Source organism: Scyliorhinus canicula, chromosome 8 (assembly GCF_902713615.1).
Source record: "Scyliorhinus canicula chromosome 8, sScyCan1.1, whole genome shotgun sequence".
NCBI lineage: Eukaryota > Metazoa > Chordata > Chondrichthyes > Carcharhiniformes > Scyliorhinidae > Scyliorhinus > Scyliorhinus canicula.
The window spans coordinates 154,887,969-154,913,975 of record NC_052153.1 but is presented as its reverse complement, the minus strand read 5'-3'; the positions used below and the strand labels follow the sequence as shown (position 1 = coordinate 154,913,975).

At 45.0% G+C, this 26,007-nt stretch overlaps 1 protein-coding gene across 7 annotated transcripts in view; it reads right to left on the bottom strand.

Annotated features, from left to right (window-relative positions):
- polk (polymerase (DNA directed) kappa) overlaps positions 1 to 26,007 on the bottom strand; it is a 157,808-nt gene that overhangs the window by 34,319 nt on the left and 97,482 nt on the right. For 4 of the 7 annotated variants that reach the window (XM_038805504.1, XM_038805505.1, XM_038805501.1 and 1 more), the window contains 3 exons: positions 17,284 to 17,434; positions 9,039 to 9,311; positions 1,066 to 1,190 (listed from right to left, as the gene is read on the bottom strand). The exons of 1 other annotated variant lie outside the window; for it this stretch is intronic. In XM_038805504.1, the coding sequence (XP_038661432.1) occupies positions 1,066 to 1,190; positions 9,039 to 9,311; positions 17,284 to 17,434 (549 nt within the window). The remainder of the gene's footprint in view (positions 1 to 1,065; positions 1,191 to 9,038; positions 9,312 to 17,283; positions 17,435 to 26,007) is intronic. 2 more of the 7 variants (XM_038805503.1, XM_038805502.1) reach the window with 2 other exon arrangements.

Below are 26,007 nucleotides of genomic sequence, written 5' to 3'. Positions count from 1 at the left end.
ATCAGTTTGTTGATCTTGAATTCATATCCTCAAGTTACTGACTCAACAAACAATAAGTGTTTCCCTAATTACGTCATGATTCATAGCTTTTGAACCTCTCGATTTAATTTCCTTTTAATCTTCTGAGTTCAGATGGAAAGAGCCCAGTTTTTCTCATCCCTCCTGGTTTAGCTCACTGGGCTAAATCGCTGGCTTTTAAAGCAGACCAAGCAGGCCAGCAGCACGGTTCGATTCCCGTACCAGCCTCCCCGGACAGGCGCCGGAATGTGGCAACTAGGGGCTTTTCACAGTAACTTCATTGAAGCCTACTCGTGACAATAAGCGATTTTCATTCATTTTCATTTTCAACTAAAGCTTCTCATCCAGTGTTCATGTAAAGCTGCACAGGTTTCCTATGATGAAGCAACCTGAAAGTACTGTGTAGGCGTTCTGTAAGAAATAACGCACGTTCTCCACCGCACAAAGCAGGTTTAAAGAACTGCACACTGAAAAACGGGTGACATTTTAAAGAGGACATTGCACTCATCTCTAACAGGTCGTTGTTCTGTTGATTTTATGTATTAACCACAGTCATTATACTTCAAATAAATTTATTTTACATGAATCGCTTTCAGGCGTTTCTCTGGGAAGGCTCTATGTAATGCAGCTTCTTATTCCAAAAAAAGAACATCTGTTTCCAAGTTTCAAACTTCTAAAAACAAAAATAAAAATGTGAATGCGACAATGAGTGCCGAAGCAGGAATTGTGCAAATAAGAACAAAATCTAAGAGTCACATTATTAGGGAAACCTGCCGTCCTTAACTGCTCTGGCCTACATGTGGCTCTAGATCCACAGCAATGTGGTTTACTCTTAAAAGGCCCAGCAAGCCACTCAGTTCAAAGGCTATCAAGGATGGGCAATAAATGCTGGCCCAACCAGCAATGCACACACCTCATGAACTAGTTTTTTGAAATTATAGAATTGTGCAAAAGAGGCAGTATCCCTCAGATTTCTCTTGTCTCTTCAACTGGAGACTTAGACTGCTCTATGTGGATGAAATAAGCTCAATCTACACAGCTGATTACCTTTCTAATAGGCAAGTTCTTTATGAAGTCCATCACAGCAATACTATCTGCTGGAATTCGATACTGGCCATTTGGTTTGTTCATGTCACTGCAAACCTTGGACAACATCATGTTTGGTGCAATTCCTGGACATATCAAGTTAAAGAATAAAAATTAAATTAGTATTTATATTTGCACTGAGCTGCTCTTAACAAATTATTTACCCTTTTAAGTATATTCGATTCATGTAATTTTGAGGGCACAGAAATAACTTTTTGTATCTCATATATGTTATATATGTTTTGTTTCTTCCTCAATCAAGAAAGGCAAGAGAGCCACAATTGCTAGTGTCATTATACGCAGTGATACCAACACTGTTGCTTCACAGAGCCAGGTCTCAAGTTCAATTCCCAGCTTGGGTCACTGACTGTGCAGAGTCTGCACGTTCTCCCAGTGTCTGCGTAGGTTTCCTCCCGGTGCTCCGGTTTCCTCCCACAAGTCCTGGAATACATGCTTGTTAAGTGAATTTGATATTCTGAATTCTCCCTTTGTGTACCCGAACAGGCGGCGGAATGTGGCGACTAAGGGATTTTCACAGTAACTTAACTGCAGTGTTAATGTAAGCCTACTTGTGACAATAAAGATTAATCTAAAAACATATTTTAAAATATTGAAGTGCCACAATGCAGATTTTAGATGGATTGCAAATCTTGCATTTTAATTTTGTCACACATGCAGCTATACCCATGGCTTTTTTTAAAAATAGACAATTTATTTTAAAAATTGGAATGGAAAATGGACAATTAACTTTGAAACAAGATGGAGTTGGGAGGTCAAGTGACCTTTTCTCCATTTGCATCTGCCAAATATACTTGAGACTACGCAAGACTGGATGATAGCCTGCTTGTCTGGTCAGAACAACAAAATGTAAACAATCTTTTAGAACATTCCATTGGGAAGATATTAAAAATGCAACATATCTCTCTTGTGGATTTAAAAGTTGTTATTGTCCAAATGCCTACAAAACTAACATATAATGTAAGACTTAGTGGCTGCAGAATGGAATTCCACAAAACAGATGGGAACACAGATACCATGGTCACCTGACAGAAATTAGCTTGTGATAGAAAAATTCTTAAATTTTGTTTGATTACACCTCTGTGAAGTAAATTCAAGTTGTTGCTGTCGCAATTACTAAAATCTAAAGGTTACAAATCAAATGTGAGCTATCATCTTCAGCATGGGGAGCATCATAATATTTTGAATAATCATGAACAGACATTTTTATCATAAACAGGATTACTCATGGTGAAGTTCATCCTTTTGTTTTTAAACCTGCAAAATGAGCCAAGAATAACAGGGTTACTTGTAAAACTTCAATCAGAATTGCTTTATTGACTAAAAACACATTTTTGGAGCGAGTTTCAAGCCAAACAAAATTATTTGTTCATGATATGGTGGTCTTGTCTACAATTTGATGACCAGATGCAGATTGGGTAGCTCTCCCATTCCCACTCTGACATCTCCATCATTGACAATCTACACTATTCCAAACAAACAACACTAAAGCAAAAGGATGTTGGAGTGCATTTAGTGCACAATTGATTATAATACAATGCATACCATTCTGTCCTTGCATAAGACCTTGATCAGGCTTCACTTGGAACAGTGTGTCCTGTTTTGGTCTCATCACATGCTGGGTAATAGTGAGTCTTGGGAAAGAGGGCATAAGTGGGTAAATAGACCAATTCCCTCTTCAAAGCATCTTCGTTATCAAGACATGCTAGAAGAGAGGGACTCTATACCCAAGTGAAGATATACGGGTGACCTCATCAAAGTGTATATGATAATACTGGGAATAGATCATGTTCTAATTTTGCCCAATTAAATAGATTAGGTGGTACCACTGAACCCAATTATAAGTTATGTCAGTGCTGAGGTCCCAGGTTTGATCCTGGCTCTGGGACACTGTGCTTGTGGAGTTTGCACATTCTCCCCGTGTTTGCGTGGGTTTCCTCCCACAACCCAAAGATGTGCAGGGCAGGTGGATTGGTCACGCTAAATTGGCCCTTAATTGGAAAAAAATATGAATCGGGTACACTAAATTTATTATTTTTTTAAATTCTAAGTTAGGTAATGCCATATCTAGGTTATATATCAGATGGTGGCTCTTTGCCTGGGCAGCATGGTGGCACAGTCGTTAGCAATGCTGTCTCACAGCTCCAGGCCCAGGTTCAATTCCAGCCTCGGGTGACTGTGTGGAGTTTGCACTTTCCCCCGTGTCTCCGTGGGTTTCCTCCAGGTGCTCTGGTTTCCTCCCATAGTCCAAAGATGTCCTGAGGAGGTGGATTGGCCATTCTAAATTGCCCTTAGTGTCCAAAAAGGTTAGATGGGATTACTGGGATCAGGTGGAGGTGTGGGCTCTTTCCAAGGGTCGGTGCAGACTTGGTGGGCCTCCTTCCGCACTGTAGATTCTACGATTCTATGAACAGTGGTCCTGTGGAACAGGCCGCCAGCTCATGCAGTGGATTGTAATTCGCTGAATTCCTACAAGTGAGAACTGGACCTGTTTCTGACTGGGGTGGAGATCATCTCATGCAAAAGGGAGGCACTACACAGGGTTAACAAGACCAGAGTGATTTTCTAGACTGGTTAGGTCAGAGTGGAATTTCTCATATCATCTTAGCCTGGGTCGTAAATTTTTTAAAAAAGTTTTTAAAAAAATCTTCTCCAAAGATCAGATGGTTTTGGCTGGGGTAGAGATCGTAGAGAAACTCCCCAGGGCCCACAAAAGTGACAAAGGCACGATTTTTTTTTTTTTTTAAACAAACAATTTTAATGAGGTATTTTTGGCATTACAAACAGCAACAGTTTAAAAACAATGTATAAAGAACAATAAACATAATGCAAAACACCACGTCCAACCTCCATTGCAGGCGCTGGAAGCTCTCCTCACCAACCTGCAGTTCCACCCAGTGTGATCCGAAATAGTGATGGCCGATAACCCCGTGTCCACCACCCCCGCCAGCAAATCCCTTCTCAAAATGAAAAAGTCAATCCGGGAATAAGCCTTATGCACATGCGAATAAAAAGAAAACGCCTTCCCCATCGGCTGCCAAAACCTCCATGGGTCGACCCCCCCACCCACCCCCCATCTGCATGAACCCTATCCGGTCCAGGCCGGGATCAATGACTGTTGTGCGAGTCCAGGTCAGGTACCTTCCCCAGTACCCTCTTTATCAATTCTACATCGTCCCAGTTTGGTGCGTACACGTTAACCAAGACTAGCTTCCTCCCCTCCAGCTTACTGCTCACCATGACATAACGGCATTCCCCCCCCGTCCAAGATTATACTGCCCACCTGAAATTGATTAAGAACACCACCCTTCTAGTCTTGGTGTCCAGCCCCGAATGAAAGACCTGACTGACCCAACCCATCCTTAGCCTGATTTGATCCGCCACTTTCAGGTGCGTCTGCTGCAGCATTACCACGTCCGCCTTCAGAGCCCTCAGATGCGCGAACACACGTGCCCTCTTAACCAGCCCATTCAACCCTCTAACATTCCAAGTGATCAGCCAAGTTGGGGGGCACTGTGACCACCCCCCTCCCCTCCGCCGATCAGACATCCCCTTTCCAGGGCCTGTCTCCAGGTCATGCGCCGCTTCTCCATTGGCCCGCCTCCTGGCAGACCCCACCCCCGACCTCCGCTCTGTCCCAAAACCTAAGTCTCTCCCTCGTCAGCAGAATAACACTCCCCTCCCCTCACCCAGCAACACCACTTTGTAACCTAACCCCTGCCATATATTGATCATATACACCCCCCCCCCCCCCCACTGTGCTTCCATAGACTAGCTCACCCAGCTAGCCTGGTGGCCCTCGCCTCCGGCGCCAAGAAGTCTCCCACCTATTGTTTCTCACTCCATTCCCCCTCCCCGCCCATCGAAACCACTTCCCCATCAAACCAACCGCAAACAATTTGCCAATTACCGTAAGAGACAACCCAAAATGAAAAACCCACAAAGAAACCCCCCAATAGTGCAAATCAAAGTAATAAAAGCCCCCACCAGCCACCCTCACCAAAACACCGAAAACCCATAGAACCAAATAACTTTTACTTCCCCATCTTCACCCAAACTTAAAAGTAGAAGAAAAACGACAATCAAAACGTATAAACATATAAAAGTTCTCAGTTGAGCACGAGCACTTTCTTCTTGGCAATGTCCATTGCGTCTTCGGGCGACTCAAAATAATGGAGCTGGTCCTCGTGCGTGACCCAAAGACGCGCCGGGTATAGCAACCCAAATTTCACCTTCTTCTTAAACAGAATCTCCTTTGCTTTCCCGAAGCCTGCCCTCCTTCTGGCAACCTCCACACTCAGGTCCTGCTCGACACGTAATATGCTGTTGTCCCATTTGCAGCTCCTAGTACGCTTGGCCCACTGGAGAACACACTCCTTCTCCAAAAATCTGTGGAACCAGATCACCATCGCACTTGGGGGGTTCCCCGGCCACGGCTTCCTCGCCATCATCCTGTACCCCCTGTCAACCTCCAACGGTCGGGGAAAAGCCCCCTCCCCCAGAAGCTTCTAAAACATACTCGCCACAAACGCACCAGCATCAGCCCCCTCAGGGAGACTGACAATTCTTAAGTTCTGCCAACGAGCTCTATTCTCCAGATCTTCCACCTTCTCCAGCAGCCTCTTTTGCTGATCCTTCAGCATCCCCACCTCCAGCTTGACCAACGTTTGGTGGTGCTCCTCCTGGTCCGCCAGCGCTTTCTCCAGTTTCTGAATCGTCCGATCCTGGGCATCCAGCCTGCGCTCCAGCCGATCGATCAATTCCTTAATCGGGTCCAGGCAGTCCCGTTTCTGTCTGGCAAAGCCCTCGTGGATGACCTGCATCAGCTCCTCCGTTGATGGTTGGGCCGTCGCAGCAGGGGTCCGAACATTAGCCGTGTTGTCTTCAGCCACAATCTCCGCCCAGCCCTTGCTTATCTTCTTATTTCTTCCTTTTCGGTCCCTTGGGGTTCTCCGTTCCATGCACTAATTTACATAGAACGTAGAATTTACAGTGCAGAAGGAGGCCATTCGGTCCATCGAGTCTGCACCGGCTCCCGGAAAGATCAACCTACCCAAGGTTAACACCTCCACCCTATCCCCATAACCCAGCAACCCCACCAAACACTAAGGGCAATTTTGGACACTAAGGACAATTTATCATGGCCAATTCACCTAACCTGCACATCTTTGGACCGTGGGAGGAAACCGGAGCACCCGGAGGAAACCCACGCACACACGGGGAGGATGTGCAGACTCTGCACAGATAGTGACCCAAGCCGGAATCGAACATGGGACCCTGGAGCTGTGAAGCGATTGTGCTATCCACAATGCTACCCATGTGTTGATCCAGAACCGAATTATCTGCGCCTTCAAAGCCAAAACTCAAAACTACAAAAAAAGTCGGGGGAAAAGGTCCAAAAGTCCGGCCAGAGCCACCAAATGTGCGACTTACTCCCTCATAGCCACCACAGGAAGTCCGTCCAAAAGGCACAATTTAATGGCCGCGCTGCGCTTAAGTGAGAGTGAAACAAGGCTTTTAAATCGCAGGAGAGGCCAGACTAGAGAACCACGCTAAGCATCGATCTGCTTGTAATCGAATTGGTCCAATCCGGTTGGCGTAATCAGGATCTCGCCTTAGCACGGCAAGAAATCAATAATCACCACTTAAGCCCAATTTCCATACAATTAATGGGAGCGACCCCCCATTTAACGGTCTCTCAAGATCGAACTGCCTCCACAGCATGTGGTCACCAATTAGTACTTTTTAAAAATGTGAAGCTGGTGGAAGGGCTGTTGCAGGGACCTGAGGTGAACAGCCATCTTTACGCATAGGCACAGAGCCTCGTGAGCGAGCGTCAACCTAGGACCCCCCTGGTGCTCGGCCCACACTGCGGAAGAAAATGCCACAGTCGGTATACTGATCATGGCCAACAGACATTAATAGTGTCCAGAGGTGTCTTCAAATACTTCACTCTCCCAATAGTGCTACCGCACTCACCTACACCTCCCAATGCTCTCAGTGATTCTTGACTGCTACGTCTAGGTGTGTCCTGAGGATGCACATCAGAGCTGGAGGCAGTCTGCTGCTTACCGCGTCTCATGGCCTTCAATACCCCGGTGGGCAGCCTCTGGGGGCTCTGGGGTCAGAAGGCCACAGCGCACCTGGCAGCGACACATGCCCGCTGTGCCGTTCTGTACCGGCTGCTGACTGCGAGACATGTTGTCAGGGGATGTGCAACACTTGGGGTGCTGGTGGCCGCCGTCACTAGGATGGCTCCGGATCGACACCCAGCACCCCCTCCTCCCAGTCGGTGCCCATGGGGCCCAGGGATTCACCTCGAAATGGGGGGTGCAGCTGGATCAAGCCCCGCCTGTCCCTGCGGCTCCCCAATGTCTGCAGCATGGTGTTGCCGCCGCAGCAAGCCCCTCAGTGACTGGGACATGCTCTGGGCTGCCCCAGCAATGCCCACCTGTGAACGGAACATATCCCCCAGTGACCAGGACATGCTCTGCAGCACCTCGGCAATGCCCACCTGTGACTGAGACATGCTCCACAGTGCCTCATCAAGGTCCACCTGGTACTGGGTGACGTCCCTTAGCAATTGGGACAATCGAGACACTCATCCATGGCCGTCACTGACTGGGCCATACCTTGGACACCTTCACTCATGCTGTTGGTATCGTACACCAGGCATTCCACTTCAGTTACCACCCTAGCAGTGATGGCCTCAGTGCCATGCATTGCCAGCGCCACCTGCTGCGCCTGTAGCCTCTGGGACCTGCTGGAGTGTCGCTGACATCCCCCTCTGAATGTCACAACCACAGCCTATCATCTGCATCAGCTCTGGGTAAACCTGTTCCAGAGGTTCAGCATCTGACTGGGACCCAGCTGGGTCCTGGGAGCGAGCAAACCTCCGACTGCTGTCTCGCAAATCGTGCATCTGCAGTAGCTGTGTGGTGCTCACCAATATGTGCCCAGAAGGCTGTCTACTTCTTCCGCCAACCGAGTTGTCTCTGTGCTGGTGGAGGGTGGGGATGACAGCTGTGACGCAACTATTATGGTTGCATCCTCGGAGCTCTCCTCCGAGGTGTTCTCTTAGCAGGCAGGGGCACCTGGATGGGCACTGTTGGATGGGTCAGTCTGTATCCCATTAACAACTCGAGTTTGACAGGTCATCTTGGTGCGGGCCAGTGGATTCTCACCTCTGAGCCATGCGCCGACCTCCACCATGGTCACTGATCTGTCCTCGGCCATCTCCGCAACCTCCAGGGCCCGTTCCTCATCGGGGGCAAGGGGGCATGATTTGAGGCACAAATCCTGTGGGGCCTTATTAAATGGGCCAATTCACGTTTAAAAGCTATGATGGCCCCGCTGGCATTTACTGCTCGCTATCACACCTCGGGCGCGATTCTAAGTTTGTGGTTAGATAGCGGTGGGGAACCCGCACTCCTGGGAGAAACTTCCAGTAACACTCACCACACAGAAACTTTTCCAATAGATCATGCCCCAGATTTAGGAACTGAATTTAAATTGCACAAGCTACCATGGTAGGATTTGAATCTATGACCCCAGTCTATTAGTCTGGGTCTCTAGATTACTATTCCAGTATCACCACTATATCATTGACACCCCAAACAGAAATGGAACACTACTGGAACAGCTTGTTTAGCGGAGCGACTAGTTCTGGAGCAAAAGTCTTCAGTACGACAGCTGAGATTTGGCTACATCCAGTGTGCTTAGCTGTTTCTTAATATCTCTTTGTTGACATGTCCACATTGCTGCCTGTGAGTGCTGGCCACATTTCCTACATCACAACTGTGCATTTCCAATATTTTGTATTTTTTGTGGCATTTAATTATGTTACTTCCACATCCAAGGTACAGCAGGTGATACAGTTGCAGTGAAAGAAATGATAAATGCAATTTATTTTTTACCTGCACTGGCTGTTAATTTTGTCTTCTGTTCAATTCTGAAGCGCATTTCTCTAACAGCCTCCTCTGCTGTTACACCAAACACATTTGCTTCTTTCTGCTGCTGATGTAATTCTTTATCAATGCTTTGCAGATGAGGATCAGTCTGTTGTATTTCACACTGGACTGACCCGTGCTGTGACAATATGGGAGGGCTGTCTTCAAAAAGTATTGGTGAAATGTTTTTCAAATCTTCACAGGATGGCTCTAAATCATCCATGTTCTCTTTTACTGCATCAATATTTAAAAAAAAGCATAAATCTATATGGATTTCAGAATGTGGTTTAAAATTGAATTTTCTTGCACAATATTGACATTTTCTTTGAATTTCTATTACCATATTATGTATTTTACTTTGTATTAATCCTTTATATCTATCACTTAATAAATCAGTCCAAATAAATATTAAATGAACTTTAATACAAAGAGTGAAATATTTATTAAAGCAAGTGAAGTATACTACATGTGACAAAAAGTTTGAAAAAGTCTCAATACACACAAAGTGACAATTCCCGTTATTCCTTGACCCCAGCAATATCTTTACAGACACATAAACCAGTGACAGGTTACCATTAGCTTGATACAAAGGCTTCTCACTTGGGACTGGCACAGTTGCAAATTATTTTCTTCTGGTGAACTCCTGAGCATTCACATGGTGTTTCTCACCCAACTCATATCCCTCTCCGAGACACCCAAAAACCATACTCTAAACTCACGATTTCTTCAACTGTAGAGCAAACAAGTGCGTTCCCTAAGCTCAGTCCTCCAGTAGCACCTACACTAAACTGATCACTTTACTGAGTCCCATATTTGATTATTCAGTTAACTACTGTCCCACTAAACCTGTGGGGTTTTTTTTTCCTACTCAAAGAGCTTCAACCGCTTGTTTTCTCTCGCACACACTCTCTTTCTCCACTCATGTCTTTTCATGTCTGTTTCATTGGATCATTATCGCTAACCAACTGTAAAGCCGTTTATACTTTTTATTTGTTTTCTTTCCAAAATCACTAAACTTTTAACCCCTTTAAACCCGTTCTTTTCACTTCAAAATGTATACATACAAACAAACCCAAATGACCTGAAACTTTTAACTCACAATGTAGACTCCCAGGCACCAAGGTTCAGAAAAACAATCTAAATGAAACCAAAATCATTTTTGTTTACCTTTCTTAACACACGCATATATAGAAAAATTCAATTTAAAATTAGGGTACGGTGCTCTTTCCAAGGACCAGGCACAGACTCGATGGGCCAAATGGCCTCTTTCAGCACTGTAAATTTTATGATTCTATACATTGTCAAACATCATTATGTTCTCTCTGCAAATTCACAGCCTGCTTATCCTCCCTAAATCTCTCCCACCATATAAATTTCCCAACAAACAAAGAAGAGTACAGCACAGGAACAGGCCCTTCGGCCCTCCAAGCCTCCGCCGATCACATGTTCTATCTAAACCATCCACCTGTATCTCTTGTCTCCCTCAATAATCTGGGATAGATGCCACCTAGCCCTGGGAAATTGTCTACCTTAATGCTTTTTAACACGTCTTACTAAATAGAGACTTATAAAATTCTAACGGGACTAGACAGGGTAGATGCAGGAAAGATATTACCAATGATGGTTGTGTCCAGAACCAGGGGTCACAGTCTGAGGGTTCAGGGTAAACCATTTCGGACAGAGATAAGGGGACATTTCTTCACACAAAGAGTGGTGAGCCTGTGGAATTAATTACCACAGGAAGTAGTTGATGCTAAAACATTCAATATATTCAAGAGGCGGCTGGATATAGCACTTGGGGAGAATGGGATCAAAGGCTATGGGGAGAAAGCAGCCTTAGGCTATTGAGTTGGATAATCAGCCATGATCGTGATGAATGGTGGAGCAGGCTCGAAGGGCCAAAAGGCCTCCTCCTGCTCCCACTATGTCTCTATGTACACGTCCTCCTCGTAATAATGACTTGTTCTAAAGTATCTACATATCCCCCTGAGACACCACCAATCAATGTGTCCCTCCTTTGTGAATACCGATGCAAAATATTCATTAAGGATCTCACCTACTTCCTTTGGTTCAGTGCATAATTTCCCTCCTTTGTCCTTGAGTGGAGCAACTCTTTCTCTAGCTACCCTCTTGTTCCTAATATACGTATATAGATAGATAGATAGATAGAGAAATACAGCACAGAACAGGCCCTTCGGCCCACGATGTTGCGCCGAACTTTTGTCCTAGGTTAATCATAGAATTTTGGACAATTTGTCATGGCCAATCCACCCAACCTGCACATCTTTGGACTGTGGGAGGAAACCGGAGTACCCGGAGGAAACCCACGCAGTCACGGGGAGGATGTGCAGACTCCACACAGACAGTGACCCAAGTCGAAATCGAACTTGGGACCCTGGAGCTGTGAAGCAATTATGCTATCCACAATGCTACCGTGCTGCCCTTAAGAAGTTAACCTACACTCCCTTATTCTACCCTAATCCAAGTACCTATCCAATGCCTTGGGAATCACTTCATCCTCTCTGCCAAAGACATTTTGTGACCCCTTTTTTCCCTCCTAACTCTGATTGAGCTTTTCTATTTTCCCTGCATTCTTCAAGTGCTTCATCCGTTTTTAGTTACCGAGACCTCATGTATGCATCATTTTTGTTTTGACTAGACTCACAATTTTGCTGGATGGTTGATCCCATCATTGATCCTGAATCCTGCCTTTCCTTTTCTTCGGCACATGCCTGCCCTGCACTCCCATCAATTGCTCCTTAAAAGACTTACAAATGCCAAATGTGGATTTATCCTCAAACAGCCTCCAAATCCTGTCTAATCGGTTGTAGTTAGCTTTCCCCTAATTTAGCACCTTAATCTTCGGACAACACTCGTCCTTTTCCATGAGTATCCAAAAGTTTACGGAATTGTGGTCACTGTTGGCCACATGTTCCCCCACTGCAACTTTGATCACCTGGCCGGGGTCGTGCCCTAGTACTAGGTTCAGTACAGCCCCCTCTCCAGTCAGACTATCCACATGTTGTTCCAAAAAATCTTGCTGAACACACTTAACAAATTCCTCACCATCCCCTAGTCCGAAGGGATTTCCCGTCAATATGAGGAAAATTAAAGTCTCCCACTACAACAACCCTATTATTACAAATGTTCACATCTACCCCCTTGCCATCTCACATAGTCTCACCACTCTCATTATTTCAATCACAGATAATTGTATCACTCACCACCCACATACCCCTTCCACCACCCCCCAACCCTACCTCCTCTGCACCCATCCCTGGAAATTGCCATCCCTAATTCACTTAAACTGCATTTTCAAAATCCCAGTTATCTGGCCTCTGTTCACCAAAACATTTAGAACATAGAACATAGAACGATACAGCGCAGTACAGGCCCTTCGGCCCTCGATGTTGCACCGACATGGAAAAAATCTAAAGGCCATCTAACCTACACTATGCCCTTATCATCCATATGCTTATCCAATAAATTTTTAAATGCCCTCAATGTTGGCGAGTTCACTACTGTTGCAGGTAGGGCATTCCACAGCCTCACCACTCTTTGCGTAAAAAACCCACCTCTGACCTCTGTCCTATATCTATTACCCCTCAATTTAAGGCTATGTGCCCTCGTGCTAGCCACCTCCATCCGCGGGAGAAGGCTCTCGCTGTCCACCCTATCTAACCCTCTGATCATTTTGTATGCCTCTATTAAGTCACCTCTTAACCTTCTTCTCTCTAACGAAAACAACCTCAAGTCCATCAGCCTTTCCTCATAAGATTTTCCCTCCATACCAGGCAACATCCTGGTAAATCTCCTCTGCACCCGTTCCAAAGCTTCGACGTCCTTCCTATAATGAGGCGACCAGAACTGTACGCAATACTCCAAATGCGGCCGTACTAGAGTTTTGTACAGCTGCAACATGACCTCATGGCTCCGGAACTCAATCCCTCTACCAATAAAGGCCAACACACCATAGGCCTTCTTCACAACCCTATCAACCTGGGTGGCAACTTTCAGGGATCTATGTACATGGACACCGAGATCCCTCTGCTCATCCACACTACCAAGAATTTTACCATTAGCCAAATATTCCGCTTTTCTGTTATTCTTTCCAAAGTGAATCACCTCACACTTCTCCACATTAAACTCCATTTGCCACCTCTCAGCCCAGCTCTGCAGCTTATCTATGTCCCTCTGTAACCTGCAACATCCTTCCGCACTGTCTACAACTCCACCGACTTTAGTGTCGTCTGCAAATTTACTCACCCATCCTTCTGCTCCCTCCTCTAGGTCATTTATAAAAATGACAAACAGCAACGGCCCCAGAACAGATCCTTGTGGTACGCCACTCGTAACTGAACTCCATTCTGAACATTTCCCATCAACTACCACTCTCTGTCTTCTTTCAACTAGCCAATTTCTGATCCACATCTCTAAATCACCCTCAATCCCCAGCCTCCATATTTTCTGCAATAGCCGACCGTGGGGAACCTTATCAAACGCTTTACTGAAATCCATATACACCACATCAACTGCTCTACCCTCGTCTACCTGTTCAGTCACCTTCTCAAAGAACTCGATAAGGTTTGTGAGGCATGACCTACCCTTCACAAAACCATGCTGACTGTCCCTAATCATATTATTCCTATCTAGATGATTATAAATCGTATCTTTTATAATCCTCTCCAAGACTTTACCCACCACAGACGTTAGGCTCACCGGTCTATAGTTACCGGGGTTATCTTTACTCCCCTTCTTGAACAAAGGGACCACATTTGCTATCCTCCAGTCCTCTGGCACTATTCCTGTAGCCAATGATGACCTAAAAATCAAAGCCAAAGGCTCAGCAATCTCTTCCCTGGCTTCCCAGAGAATCCTAGGATAAATCCCATCTGGCCCCGGGGACTTATCTATTTTCACCTTGTCCAGAATTGCCAACACTTCTTCCCTACGCACCTCAATGCCATCTATTCTAATAGCCTGGGTCTCAGCATTCTCCTCCACAATATTATCTTTTTCTTGAGTGAATACTGACGAAAAGTATTCATTTAGTATCTCGCTTATCTCCTCAGCCTCCACACACAACTTCCCACCACTGTCCTTGACTGGCCCTACTCTTACCCTAGTCATTCTTTTATTCCTGACATACCTATAGAAAGCTTTTGGGTTTTCCTTGATCCTACCTGCCAAAGACTTCTCATGTCCCCTCCTTGCTCGTCTCAGCTCTCTCTTTAGATCCTTCCTCGCTTCCTTGTAACTATCAAGCGCCCCAACTGAAACTTCACGCCTCATCTTCACATAGGCCTCCTTCTTCCTCTTAACAAGAGATTCCACTTCTTTGGTAAACCACGGTTCCCTCGCTCGACCCCTTCCTCCCTGCCTGACTGGTACGTACTTATCAAGAACATGCAATAGCTGTTCCTTGAACAAGCTCCACATATTCTGTGTGCCCAACCCTTGCAGCCTACTTCTCCAACCAACACATCCTAAGTCATGTCTAATGGCATCATAATTGCCCTTCCCCCAGCTATAACTCTTGCCCTGCGGGGTATACTTATCCCTTTCCATTACTAACGTAAAGGTCACCGAATTGTGGTCACTGTTTCCAAAGTGCTCACCTACCTCCAGATCTAACACCTGGCCTGGTTCATTACCCAAAACCAAATCCAATGTGGCCTCGCCTCTTGTTGGCCTGTCAACATATTGTGTCAGGAAACCCTCCTGCACACATTGTACAAAGAATGACCCATCTAATGTACTCGAACTATATCTTTTCCAGTCAATATTTGGAAAGTTAAAGTCTCCCATAACAACTACCCTGTTACGTTCGCTCTTTTCCAGAATCATCTTCGCCATCCTTTCCTCTACATCCCTAGAACTATTAGGTGGCCTATAGAAAACTCCCAACAGGGTGACCTCTCCTTTCCTGTTTCTAACCTCAGCCCATACTACCTCAGAAGAAGAGTCCCCATCTAGCATCCTTTCCGCCACCGTAATACTGTCCTTGACTAGCAGCGCCACACCTCCCCCTCTTTTGCCCCCTTCTCTGAGCTTACTAAAACACCTAAACCCCGGAACCTGCAACAACCATTCCTGTCCCTGCTCTATCCATGTCTCTGAAATGGCCACAACATCGAAGTCCCAGGTACCAACCCATGCTGCCAGTTCCCCTACCTTATTTCGTATACTCCTGGCAGTGAAGTAGACACACTTCAAACCACCTACCTGAACACTGGCACCCTCCTGCGAAGTCAAATCTGTGCTCCTGACCTCTATACTCTCAATCTCCCGTACCCCAAAACTACAATCCAGGTTCCCATGCCCCTGCTGAATTAGTTTAAACCCCCCCAAAGAGCACTAACAAATCTCCCCCCCAGGATATTGGTGCCCCTCATTTCTGCAGTGACTAATTAATTAAATCATACCCTCACCTTTTGATATCCTAGTCCCCTATAAAACCAACAGTCTCTTTCACTCTGACCATTCTCCCACTACATCTCAAATCTTCACTTACTTATGTCCAAGAGACCCAGACTTCAAAGGGTTTAATGCACAACCGGTTTCACCATCATCTGCCAGATCTGCTGAACCACTTAAAGCACTACCAGGTCATACTGCTATCCGCTAAAACTACTCTAAAACTACCAAGATCAGCCATGATAGTACTGCGTGGAGGAGCAGGCTCGACCGACCACATGGTCTATTCTTTGTGGTATTGAGGCCAGAATCATTTCAGCCATAGTCTTATCACATGGGGGAGCAGACTCAAGGGGCTGAATGGCCTACTCTTGCTCCTTACCCTGATTAATATATTTGTATTTAGTTCAGCAGCACTGAACGATATATCTTCCAGACTGGGCCTGTGGCAGGCGGTGAGGGAACCAAGGGGGAAAACCTATTTGACCTCACCCTCACTAATCTACCCACTGCTGATGCATCTATCTTTGAGATTATTGTTCGGAGCGGCCACGACACAGTCCTTGTGGAGATGAAGTCTCGTCTTCACAGTCTGGATACCCTCCATTGTGTTGAGTGACACTACCACTGTGTTAAATAAGATTAATTCAAGATAAACTCAGAAAAAGAGGAACGTTTTGGATCTAAGTGGCCTTCTTAGGTCTGTAGAAGGGTCAGTTAGATTGGAAGTCTTCATTCTTGCGCTCTCCACAGATGCTGCCAAACCTGCTGAGTTTATCAGCATTTTTATTTCAGATTTCTAGCATCCACAGCCCTTTGCTTTTAAGATAAATTCAGAGCAGATCTAGCAAGTCAACACCTGACATCCATGAGGTGCTGTGAGCCATCAGCAGCAGAACTGTACTCAACCACAACCTGTAACCTCAGTGCTTGGCATATCCCCAATTCGACTATTGCTATCAAGCTAAGGAGTCAGCCCTGGTTCAATAAGGGTTCAGGAGAGCACGTCAGGAGCAGCATCAGGTATATCTCAAAATGAGGTGGCAATCTGGTGAAGCTGCAGCACAGGATAGAGGATACAGGACCACTACCAGGGGCCGGTTTAGCTCAGCTGGCTAAACAGCTGGTTTGTGATGCAGAGTTCAATCCCTGTCCCGGCTGAGGTTCTTCATGAAGGCCCGCCTTCTCAACCTTGCCCCTCATCCGAGGTGTGGTGATCCTCAATAACTCACCACCAGTCAGCTCTCCCCCTCAAAGGGAAAAGCAGCCTTTGGTCTTCTGGGATTATGGCAACTTTACACTTGCAAAGAAACTGAGGAAGCAGTCAGTGAGAACCAGAGCCAAGCAATGCCACCACAAACAGATCAGGTCAAAGCTCTGCAGTCCTGCCACATGCAATCATGAATGGTGGTGAACAATTAAACAACTAACAGGTGGAGGAGGCTCCATAAATATTCCCACCATCAATGATGGGGAGCTCAGCACATCAATGCAAAAGATGACGTTGATACATTAGTTTCATGGTCACCATTACGGAGACCAACTTTCAATTTGAAGTTTTGTATTCATTAATTAAATTTAAATTCCACCAGTTGCTGTGTTGGGATTCGATTCATCATGAGCCAGAAGTGCCAAGTGGATGATCCATCTTGACGATCTTCTATTCTGATGAAAGATCATCTACCTTAACATTAACTCTGTTTCTCCCCAAAAATGCTGCCTGACCTGCTCAACACTTTCAGCACATTTTCTTTTTATTTCAGATTTCCAATATCCACAGTATTTTGTTTAGTACCATTTGTAACACCTTCTCTATGACAGTAGTATGTTCTTTTGTGCTCAGGCCAGTTCTGCCGTTGGTGTAAATGTTCTGTTAAATCCAGGTAGGCTTCATCAAGACTAACTGGTAGGAAATTGGGGTCATAGTCTACCAGTATCTCTTGTACCTGTAACAAGGAAAATTTTGAAAATAGTTTAAAACTTAAAAGACTCTGATAAGCAACTAAATTGGATCCCAGTTACAATGCATAATATTGCATTCTTCCATCCTTCCATCAAAAAGCAACATATGTTTTATACTCCACATTCCATTTGGCAAACAGCAGCTAGTTACAGATTAAAGGAGAAGGATAGCCTGGAGAATATTTTCACCGACAAAAGAATTCCCCTTCATAAAATATTTACAAGAAAATTAAGAGTCCATTCCCTGCTGGGTAACAGACAGTTTCATTTAACTGACTATGTTTCCTCTTGTATCCTCTTCCTATTTCAGGGCTCTGCTAATGGTTCAAGCTCACATTGCGGGCAGCATTTTCGGATCCCAACCCTGTTCACAGCAATAGCACGCCTTCCATTTCAAACTTCTAGAAGCAGGTAAATTAAATACCTGCCTCTGGGCTGCCGTTCAATTAGGAACAGCAGAGGTGGGAGTTCGATTCAGCACACCGCATTGCAAGGGCAGCCAGCAGCCTTCATTGTGTCTGCAGGCAACCAGAAGACATTAGTCTCAGAATTTTATGTTGTTAGATTGGACAACCTTGAATTCTCACACTGCTCTGACTTCCCATTGAACAGCTGCCTCCTCTGAGTAACCACACTGCAGACACAGCAAGGAGCCCGTGCAACATTGGGGAAATTGTTGCTGCAAGATTGGAGTTAATTGTTTAATTATCTTTCTCAAACAGCTTCAAATTCCCTGGGGTGCACATCACAAAAAATCTGTCCTAGTCCACCCACGTCGACGCTACTACCAAGAAAGCACAACAGTGTCTATACTGCCTCAGGAAACTAAAGAAATTCGGCATTTCCACGTTAACTCTTACCAACTTTTACAGATACACCATAGAAAGCATCCTATCTGCTGCATCACAGCCTGGTATGGCAACTGCTCGGCCCAGGACCGCAAGGAACTTCAGAGAGTCGAGAACACAGCCCAATCCATCACATAAACCTGCCTACCATCCATTGACTCTGTCTACACCTCCCACTGCCTGAGGAAAGCGGGCAGCATAATCAAAAACAACTCCCATCCGGCTTACTCACTCTTCCAACTTCATCCATCAGGCAGGAGATACAAAAGTCTGAGAACATGCACAAACAGATTCAAAAACAGCTTCTTCCCCGCTGTTACCAGACTCCTAAATAACCCTCTTATGGACTGACCTGATTAATACTACACTGCTATAAGCTTCACCCGATGCCGGTGTCTATGTATTTACATTGAGTATCTTGTGTTGCCCTATTACATATTTTTTTTAAATTTCATTTTCCTTTCATGTACTTAATGAATTGTTTGAGCTACTTGCAGAAAAATACTTTTCACTGTACCGAGGTACACGTGACAATAAACAAATCAAATCCAATTAAATCAAATGGCTTCCTGCCACTGAAGAGAAGGTTGTCAACATTGGACTCGGCCTGCCCCTGGGATAAGCGGTCGCAGATGTAAATACACGGCAAACAAGCCCAATCTATTTTTCTCTCATTTTGCTTCTTCTACCACTCCCTCATTCCCTGAGCACCTTGGTAAGAATTGCCCCAGTCTGTCTGCCACCATCTTCTCACACCAAATGCACAGGTAAGTCCTTATGTAATTCAATGCAGTGCAGAGAAAGAGGAATCGTGAAATATGCTGTCCTGTAACTAGGTAGAAAATATAGCAATGGATCTTTGATTTACACTACTGATATGGAGAAAGATGCACACATACACAGCTTGTTTTACGACTGCGTAGGTGGCTCGCCACTGTCAAGGTTTCACACTGTTTGCACCCTCCACTGTCGGGGAACCCGTGACGGTCGTTGCCGTTGGTAGGATTGGAAGGCCCCGCTGGTGGGAACAGCCTGAAAATCTCACCCAATAAGGGTGGTTAATAGATTTTTTTCAGGCTGCAGGATATTTTGTAGTGGAGTTACTCAGGGGTCAGAGTTGGGACCTTGCTTTTCCTGACCTAGACGTTGGTGCATGGGGCACAATTTCAATACTTGCGAATGATATGACAGTTGGATGGAATGTGAACTGTGAAGAGAATAGTTAAACTTCAAAACATGTTGGTGGAATGGGCGGACAGATGGTAAATGTAGTACAATGCAGAGAAATGTGAAGTAATGCATTTTGGCAGGAAGAACAACAAGACAATCTAAAATAAAGTGTACAATTCTAAAATGAGTGCAGGAGCAGAGGGACTTGGATATATATGTGCATATGTCATTGAACGTTGCAGGATAGGTTAAGAGAGTTGTTAATAAAGCATACATATCCCAGACTTTATTAATAGGAGCAGACAGTAGAAGAACAAAGAAGTTCTATTGAACTTGTACAAGACACTAATTTGGTGTCAGCTGAGGTATTGCATTAGTTCTGGGCCCTGCATTTCAGGGAAGATGTGAAGGCATTGGAGAGTGCAGAAAAGATTCACGAGAAAGCTTCCAGGAAAGGAACTTCAGTTAAGAAAATAGATTGGTGTCCAGGGGCTTTTCACAGTAACTTCACTGAAGCCTACTTGTGACAATAAGCAATTATTATTATTCGATTGGAGAAGTTAGGACTGTTTTCCTCGGAGAAGAGAAGGTTGAAAGGAGACTTGATGAGAGGTATTCAAAATCATGAGGGGTCTGGAGTAGATAGGGAGAAACTGTTTCCACTTGCGAAAGGATAGAGAACAACAGGGCACAGATTTAAAGCAATTGGTGAAAGTAGCAGAGACATGAGGAAAACCTTTTCATGCAGCGAGTGGTAAAGATCTGGAATACATTGGCTGAGACAGTGGTGAAGGCACGTTCAATGAAAGCTTTCAAGAGAATTGGATGGTTACCTGAAAAGAATAGCAGGATTACAGGGTTAAGGTGGAATTTTTTCTAAACTTTAGACTACTCAATTATTTTTTTTCCAGTTAAGGGGCAGTTTAGCGTGGCCAATTCACCTACCCTGCACACCTTTGGATTGTGGGGTTGAGATCCACGCAGACACGGAGAAGATAAGGTGGAGAATGGCACTAAGTGAATCGCTGATTTGGAAAGGTGTGTAGACATGATGGTCAAATGGCCTCCTTTTGAGCTTTAACAATTCTGTGAACTAAGAAAAAAGTGTTGCAAGAAAATATACTTCCTCTATTTTGCACAAAGGCATGTTAAGAGTTTATATTATAAAAGATGAAACCCTTCAATCAACAATTAAACACGGTTATAAATAATGAATACACTCTGAGAGGGAGAGGTTTTCAAGACTGGAATTTCAAGACTGAGCAGGTCAAGTGGTTTTACGAAGTGTTGTGAATGTCAAACATGTTAAACTAATGAAACTGATCAAGTTTCCACTCAATTAAATAGCTCGTTCCAGCTGGCAGTTTATGATCATGGTCACTGGACACAAGGATCACACTGCAGTATATAAAGTTGCTCACTACACAAGTCCAATTTCTATTATACAGGAATGTAGTGACAAGAAGGTTAAGATACTATCAAAAGTCCTTGGTTACATTACATTTACTGATAAACTCTTTAAACACAAAATAGAAGTTCACTTCAAGCAACAGTTCACAGTAGTTGCAGCACCAAAAGACAAAGGTTTAAGACCATTTGGAATCTGGAATTACAGTTCAAATACAATTTCTCTTCAAATGATTAAGTTAGATCATTAGCTTAAAAGATGGAACGAATATAGCTTTTCAGAAGGTTCAGAAAATGCTTTAATCTAAGATGATGTTCAATGTTAATTATTCAAACCAGAGCAAACATGAATATAAGTAACATTTTTAAAAAGCACAAAATACCAAGTGACACGAATATCACAAAACTAACTGCTAATTGCATTAGAATAGTTTCAGATCGCTTATAACAATTTTCACTTGTATAATTCCTCAAAAGAACATTCCAGGGCACTTCATAAAGGTGTCATCAAAAAAATGGGCAAAAAGGAAAATGTTACGAGAGGTAGGTTTGGCCAAAAAAGTGTTTAAAGGGATCCTAAATGAGAGGATGGTGGAGAGGCAGGAGAGTTTAGCAAGGGAATTCCAGAATCTGGGGCTGATGTGACTGAAGAGAGAGCCATTAGTGCAACCGGAAATGGAAGATGTACAAGAGATTCCACAATTATAGGACTTGTAGTATTGGAGGAGGCTCCAGAAATGGAGTGTGGCAACACCATAGAGGCTTGAGAATTTTCTGTGATATATTCAACGATGATTGTAAAAAAATATACAGGTATAAATTGTCAACTTTTCAAAAGTTAGATTTAGTTTTCAGATCATTACTGATACAACTCCCCCATTTTCCCCAAACAGCTCACCACCCAGCTTCTTCCCGGATCCTAGACTTGCTGATTTTGGAAATGGAATTCTTTTATTTCAGTAATGCCTCCTCGTTTTTAAAAAAAGTCACCCATCTTGAAAAGGGAAATCACCCTCGATCCTCTCTGTCCTTGCAAACTGCAATCTAATCACCATCCTCCTTTTCCTCCCCCAAAATTCTGAAATATGTTGTTCCAAACAGGGATTTTTCAAGTAATATGCATCTATCTCTTCAGTCAGGTTACATAGAACAGTACAGCACAGTACAGGCCCTTCGGCCCACAATGTTGTGCCAACCATTTATCCTAATCCAAGGTCAACCTAACCTACACCCCTTCAATTTACTGCAGTCCATGTGACCGTCCAAGAGTCGCTTAAATGTCCCTAATGACTCTGACTCCACCGCCTCGCTGGCAGTGCATTCCACGCACCCACCACTCTCTGTGTAAAGAACCTACCTCTGACATCTCCCCTATAACTTCCTCCAATCACCTTAAAATTAAAATGATGTCACCTCATGACAGCCATCTCCGCTCTGGGGGAAAGTCTCTGGCTGCAGGGTAGCATGGTGGTTAGCATAAATGCTTCACAGCTCCAGGGTCCCAGGTTCGATTCCCGGCTGGGTCACTGTCTGTGTGGAGTCTGCACGTCCTCCCCCTGTGTGCGTGGGTTTCCTCCGGGTGCTCCGGTTTCCTCCCACAGTCCAAAGATGTGCGGGTTAGGTGGATTGGCCATGCTAAATTGCCCGTAGTGTCCTAATAAAAGTAAAGTTAAGGGGGGGGGGGTTGTTGGGTTACGGGTATAGGGTGGATACGTGGGTTTGAGTAGGGTGATCATGGCTCGGCACAACATTGAGGGCCGAAGGGCCTGTTCTGTGCTGTACTGTTCTATGTTCTATGTTCTATCCACTCTATCCATGCCTCTCATCACCTTGTACACCTCTATCAAGTCACCTCTTTTCCTCGTTCGCTCCAGTGAGAAAAGCCCGAGCTCCCTCAACTTTTCTTCATAAGACATGCCCTCCAGTCCAGGCAGCACCCTGCTAAATCTCTTCTACACCCTCTCCAAAGCATCCACATCCTTCCTATCAAGAGGCGACCAGAACTGGGCACAATATTCCAAGTGTGGTCCAACCAGGATTTTATAAAGCTGCAGCAAAACCTCGTGGCTCTTAAACTCAATTCCCCTGTTAATGAAAGCCAACACACCATACACCTTCTTAACAACCCTATCAACCTGGGTGGGAACTTTGAGGGATCTATGTAAGTGGACCCGAAGTTCCCTCTGTTCCTCCAAACTTCCAAGAATCCTGCCTTTAAACCTGTATGCAGCATTCAAATTGGACCTTCCAAAATGAATCACTTCACATTTATCTAGGTTGAACTCCATCTGCCACTTCTCAGCACAGATCTGCATCCTGCCAGTGTGCTGTTGTAACCTGCAACAGCCCTCGACACTACAACTACACCAATCTTGGTGTCATCAGCAAGCTTACTAACCCACCCTTCCACTTCCTTATCCAAGTGATTTATAAAAACCACAAAGAACAGATCCCTGTGGGACACCACTGGTCATCAACCTCCAGGCGGACTTTCCATCCACTACCACTCGTTGTCTTCTTTCGGCCAGCCAATTCTGTATCCAGGCAGCCAAATTTCCCTGTGTCCCATGCCCCCTAACTTTCTGAATAGGCCTACCATGGGGAACCTTATCAAATGTCTTACTGAAATCCATATACACCACATCCACTGCCTGACCTTCATCAATGTGTCTTGTCACATACTCAAAGAATTCAATGAGGCTTGTGAGGCATGACCTGCCCCTCACAAAGCCATGCTGACTATCTTTAATCAAACTAGATTTTTCTAAATAATCATCAATCCTCTCTCTCAGAATCCTTTCCAATTTTTGCTCACCACAGACGTAAGATGACTGGTCTGGAATTCCCAGGGATTTCACTATTCCTTTTTTGAACAGGGGAACAACATTCACCTCCCTCCAATCATCCAGTACTACTCCAAAGGAGTGAGGACGCAAAGATCATCACCAACGGCGCAGCAATCTCCTCTCTCGCTTCCTGGAGTAATGTTGGGTATATCCATCTGGCCCAAGGTACTTATCTATCCTGATGCTTTTCAAAGTTTCAAGCACATCCTCCTGCTTAATATCAACCTGTTTGAGTCTATTAACCTGGTTCATTCTGTTCTCATGAGCAACAAGGTCCCTCTCTCGAGTGAATACTGAAACAAAATATTCATTTAGGGCCTCCCCTACCTCCTGGCACAGGTTCCCTCCACTATCACTGATCGGTCCTACTCTAACTCTGATCATCAACTTATTTCTCACATAAGTGTACAACGCCTTGGGGTTTTCATTAATCCTTCCAGTAAGGGTTTTTTCATGTCCCCTTCTAGCTCTCCTCAGTCCATTTTTGAGTTCCTTCCTGGCTACCCTGTAACCCTCTAGAGCCGTGCCAGATCCTTGCTTCCTCAATCTTACGTAAGCTTCCTTCGTCCTCTTCACTAGAAGCTCCACTTCTCATGTCATCCAAGGCTCCTTCACCTTACCATTCCTTCCTCGTCTCGGTGGGACAAAACTATCCAGCACTCGCAACAAGTGCTCCTTAAACAGCCCCCACATTACTGTTGTGCATTTCCCCACGAACAATTATTCCCACTTTATGCTCCTCAGCTCCTGTCTAATAGCAGTATAGTTTCCCCTCCCCCAATTAAATACCTTCCCATACCATCTGTTCCTATCATATGGTAACGGTCAAGGAGTTGTGGTCACTGTCACCGAAATGCTCTCCCACCGAGGCATCTGACGCCTGGCCTGGTTCACTGCCAAGCACCAAATCCAATATGGCCTCCCACCTAGTCGGCCTATCTACAGATTGAGTCAGGAATCCTTCCTGTGCACACCTGACAAAATCTGCTCCATCCAAACCATTCGCACTAAGGAGGTTCCAGTCAATATTAGGGAAGTTGAAGTCACCCATGACAACAACTGTTACTTCGGCACCTTTCCAATATCTGCTGCTATTGGGGGGGTCTATAGAAAACTCCCAATAAAGTGACTGCTCCTTTCTTGTTTCTGACTTCCACCCAAACTGACTCAGTAGAAAAACGCTCCTCGGCTACATCCTTTTCTGCAGCTGTGATGCACACCCTAATTAACAGTGCCACTCCCCCTCCTCTTTTACCTCCCTCCCTATTCTTCTTAAAACATCTAAACCCCGGAACATCTAACAACCATTCTTGCCCCTGTGAAAGACATGTCTCCGTAATGGCCACAACATCGTAGTTCCAAGTACTCATCCATGCACTAAGTTCATCCCCCTTATTCCTAACATTCCTTGCATTGAAACATACACACTTTAACCCATTCCACTGAGTGCAACTTTGCCCTATCAACTGTCTATCCTTCCTCTCAGACTCGCTGCATTCTATTCCTGCCTGTTCAACAGCTACCCTATCCTCTGATCCATAGCTCTGGTTCCCATCCCCCTGCCAAACTAGTTTAAACCCTCCTGAAGAGGTCAGGCAAACCTCCCACCCAGGATATTGATGCCCCTCCAGGTTAGGTGCAATCCGACCTTCATGTACAGGTCCCACCTTCCCCAGAAGGTATCCAATGATCCACATAGCTGAAGCTTTCCCTGCTGCACCAGCCTTGTAGGGACTGGAAGCTAAAAAAGATCAGCTGGGACAGGAGTAATGGGTGAGCAGGACATGTTCCGAGATAGGATATGAACAGCAGCGTGTTAGATGTCTTGGAGGTTTGTGAAGAGTGGAGGATGGGAGGTCAACAAGCGTAATCGTGTCATATTAGGTTTGGAGCTGACAAAAGCATTAGGGTTCCAGCACTATTTGGCTGAGCACTAGGGGCGAAGCAAGCAATATTTTGAAGGTGGAAGGAGGAAGTCCTTGTGATGGAGAGGATGGGTAGCTCAGCTCAGGGTTGAATAGCACATCTGGGCTCCTAACTGTCTTGTACAGCACAAGGGTGAGAAATATGGAGTCAGTGTATATTTGCGATGGAGACTGATCACAGTGGCTGAAGTTAAGAGTGGTAGTTGAGAGAGCAGCAAAGCTGGATGTTTGAAGCACATATGGTGTGACAGACTACGTCAAAGGCTGTTGAGATGTCAGGAAGGGCAAGGAATGATCATTCAGAAGTTTTCCAATTGATGAGAAAATTGTTGTGATTTGTTTAGGGCAATTTAGGTGCCAT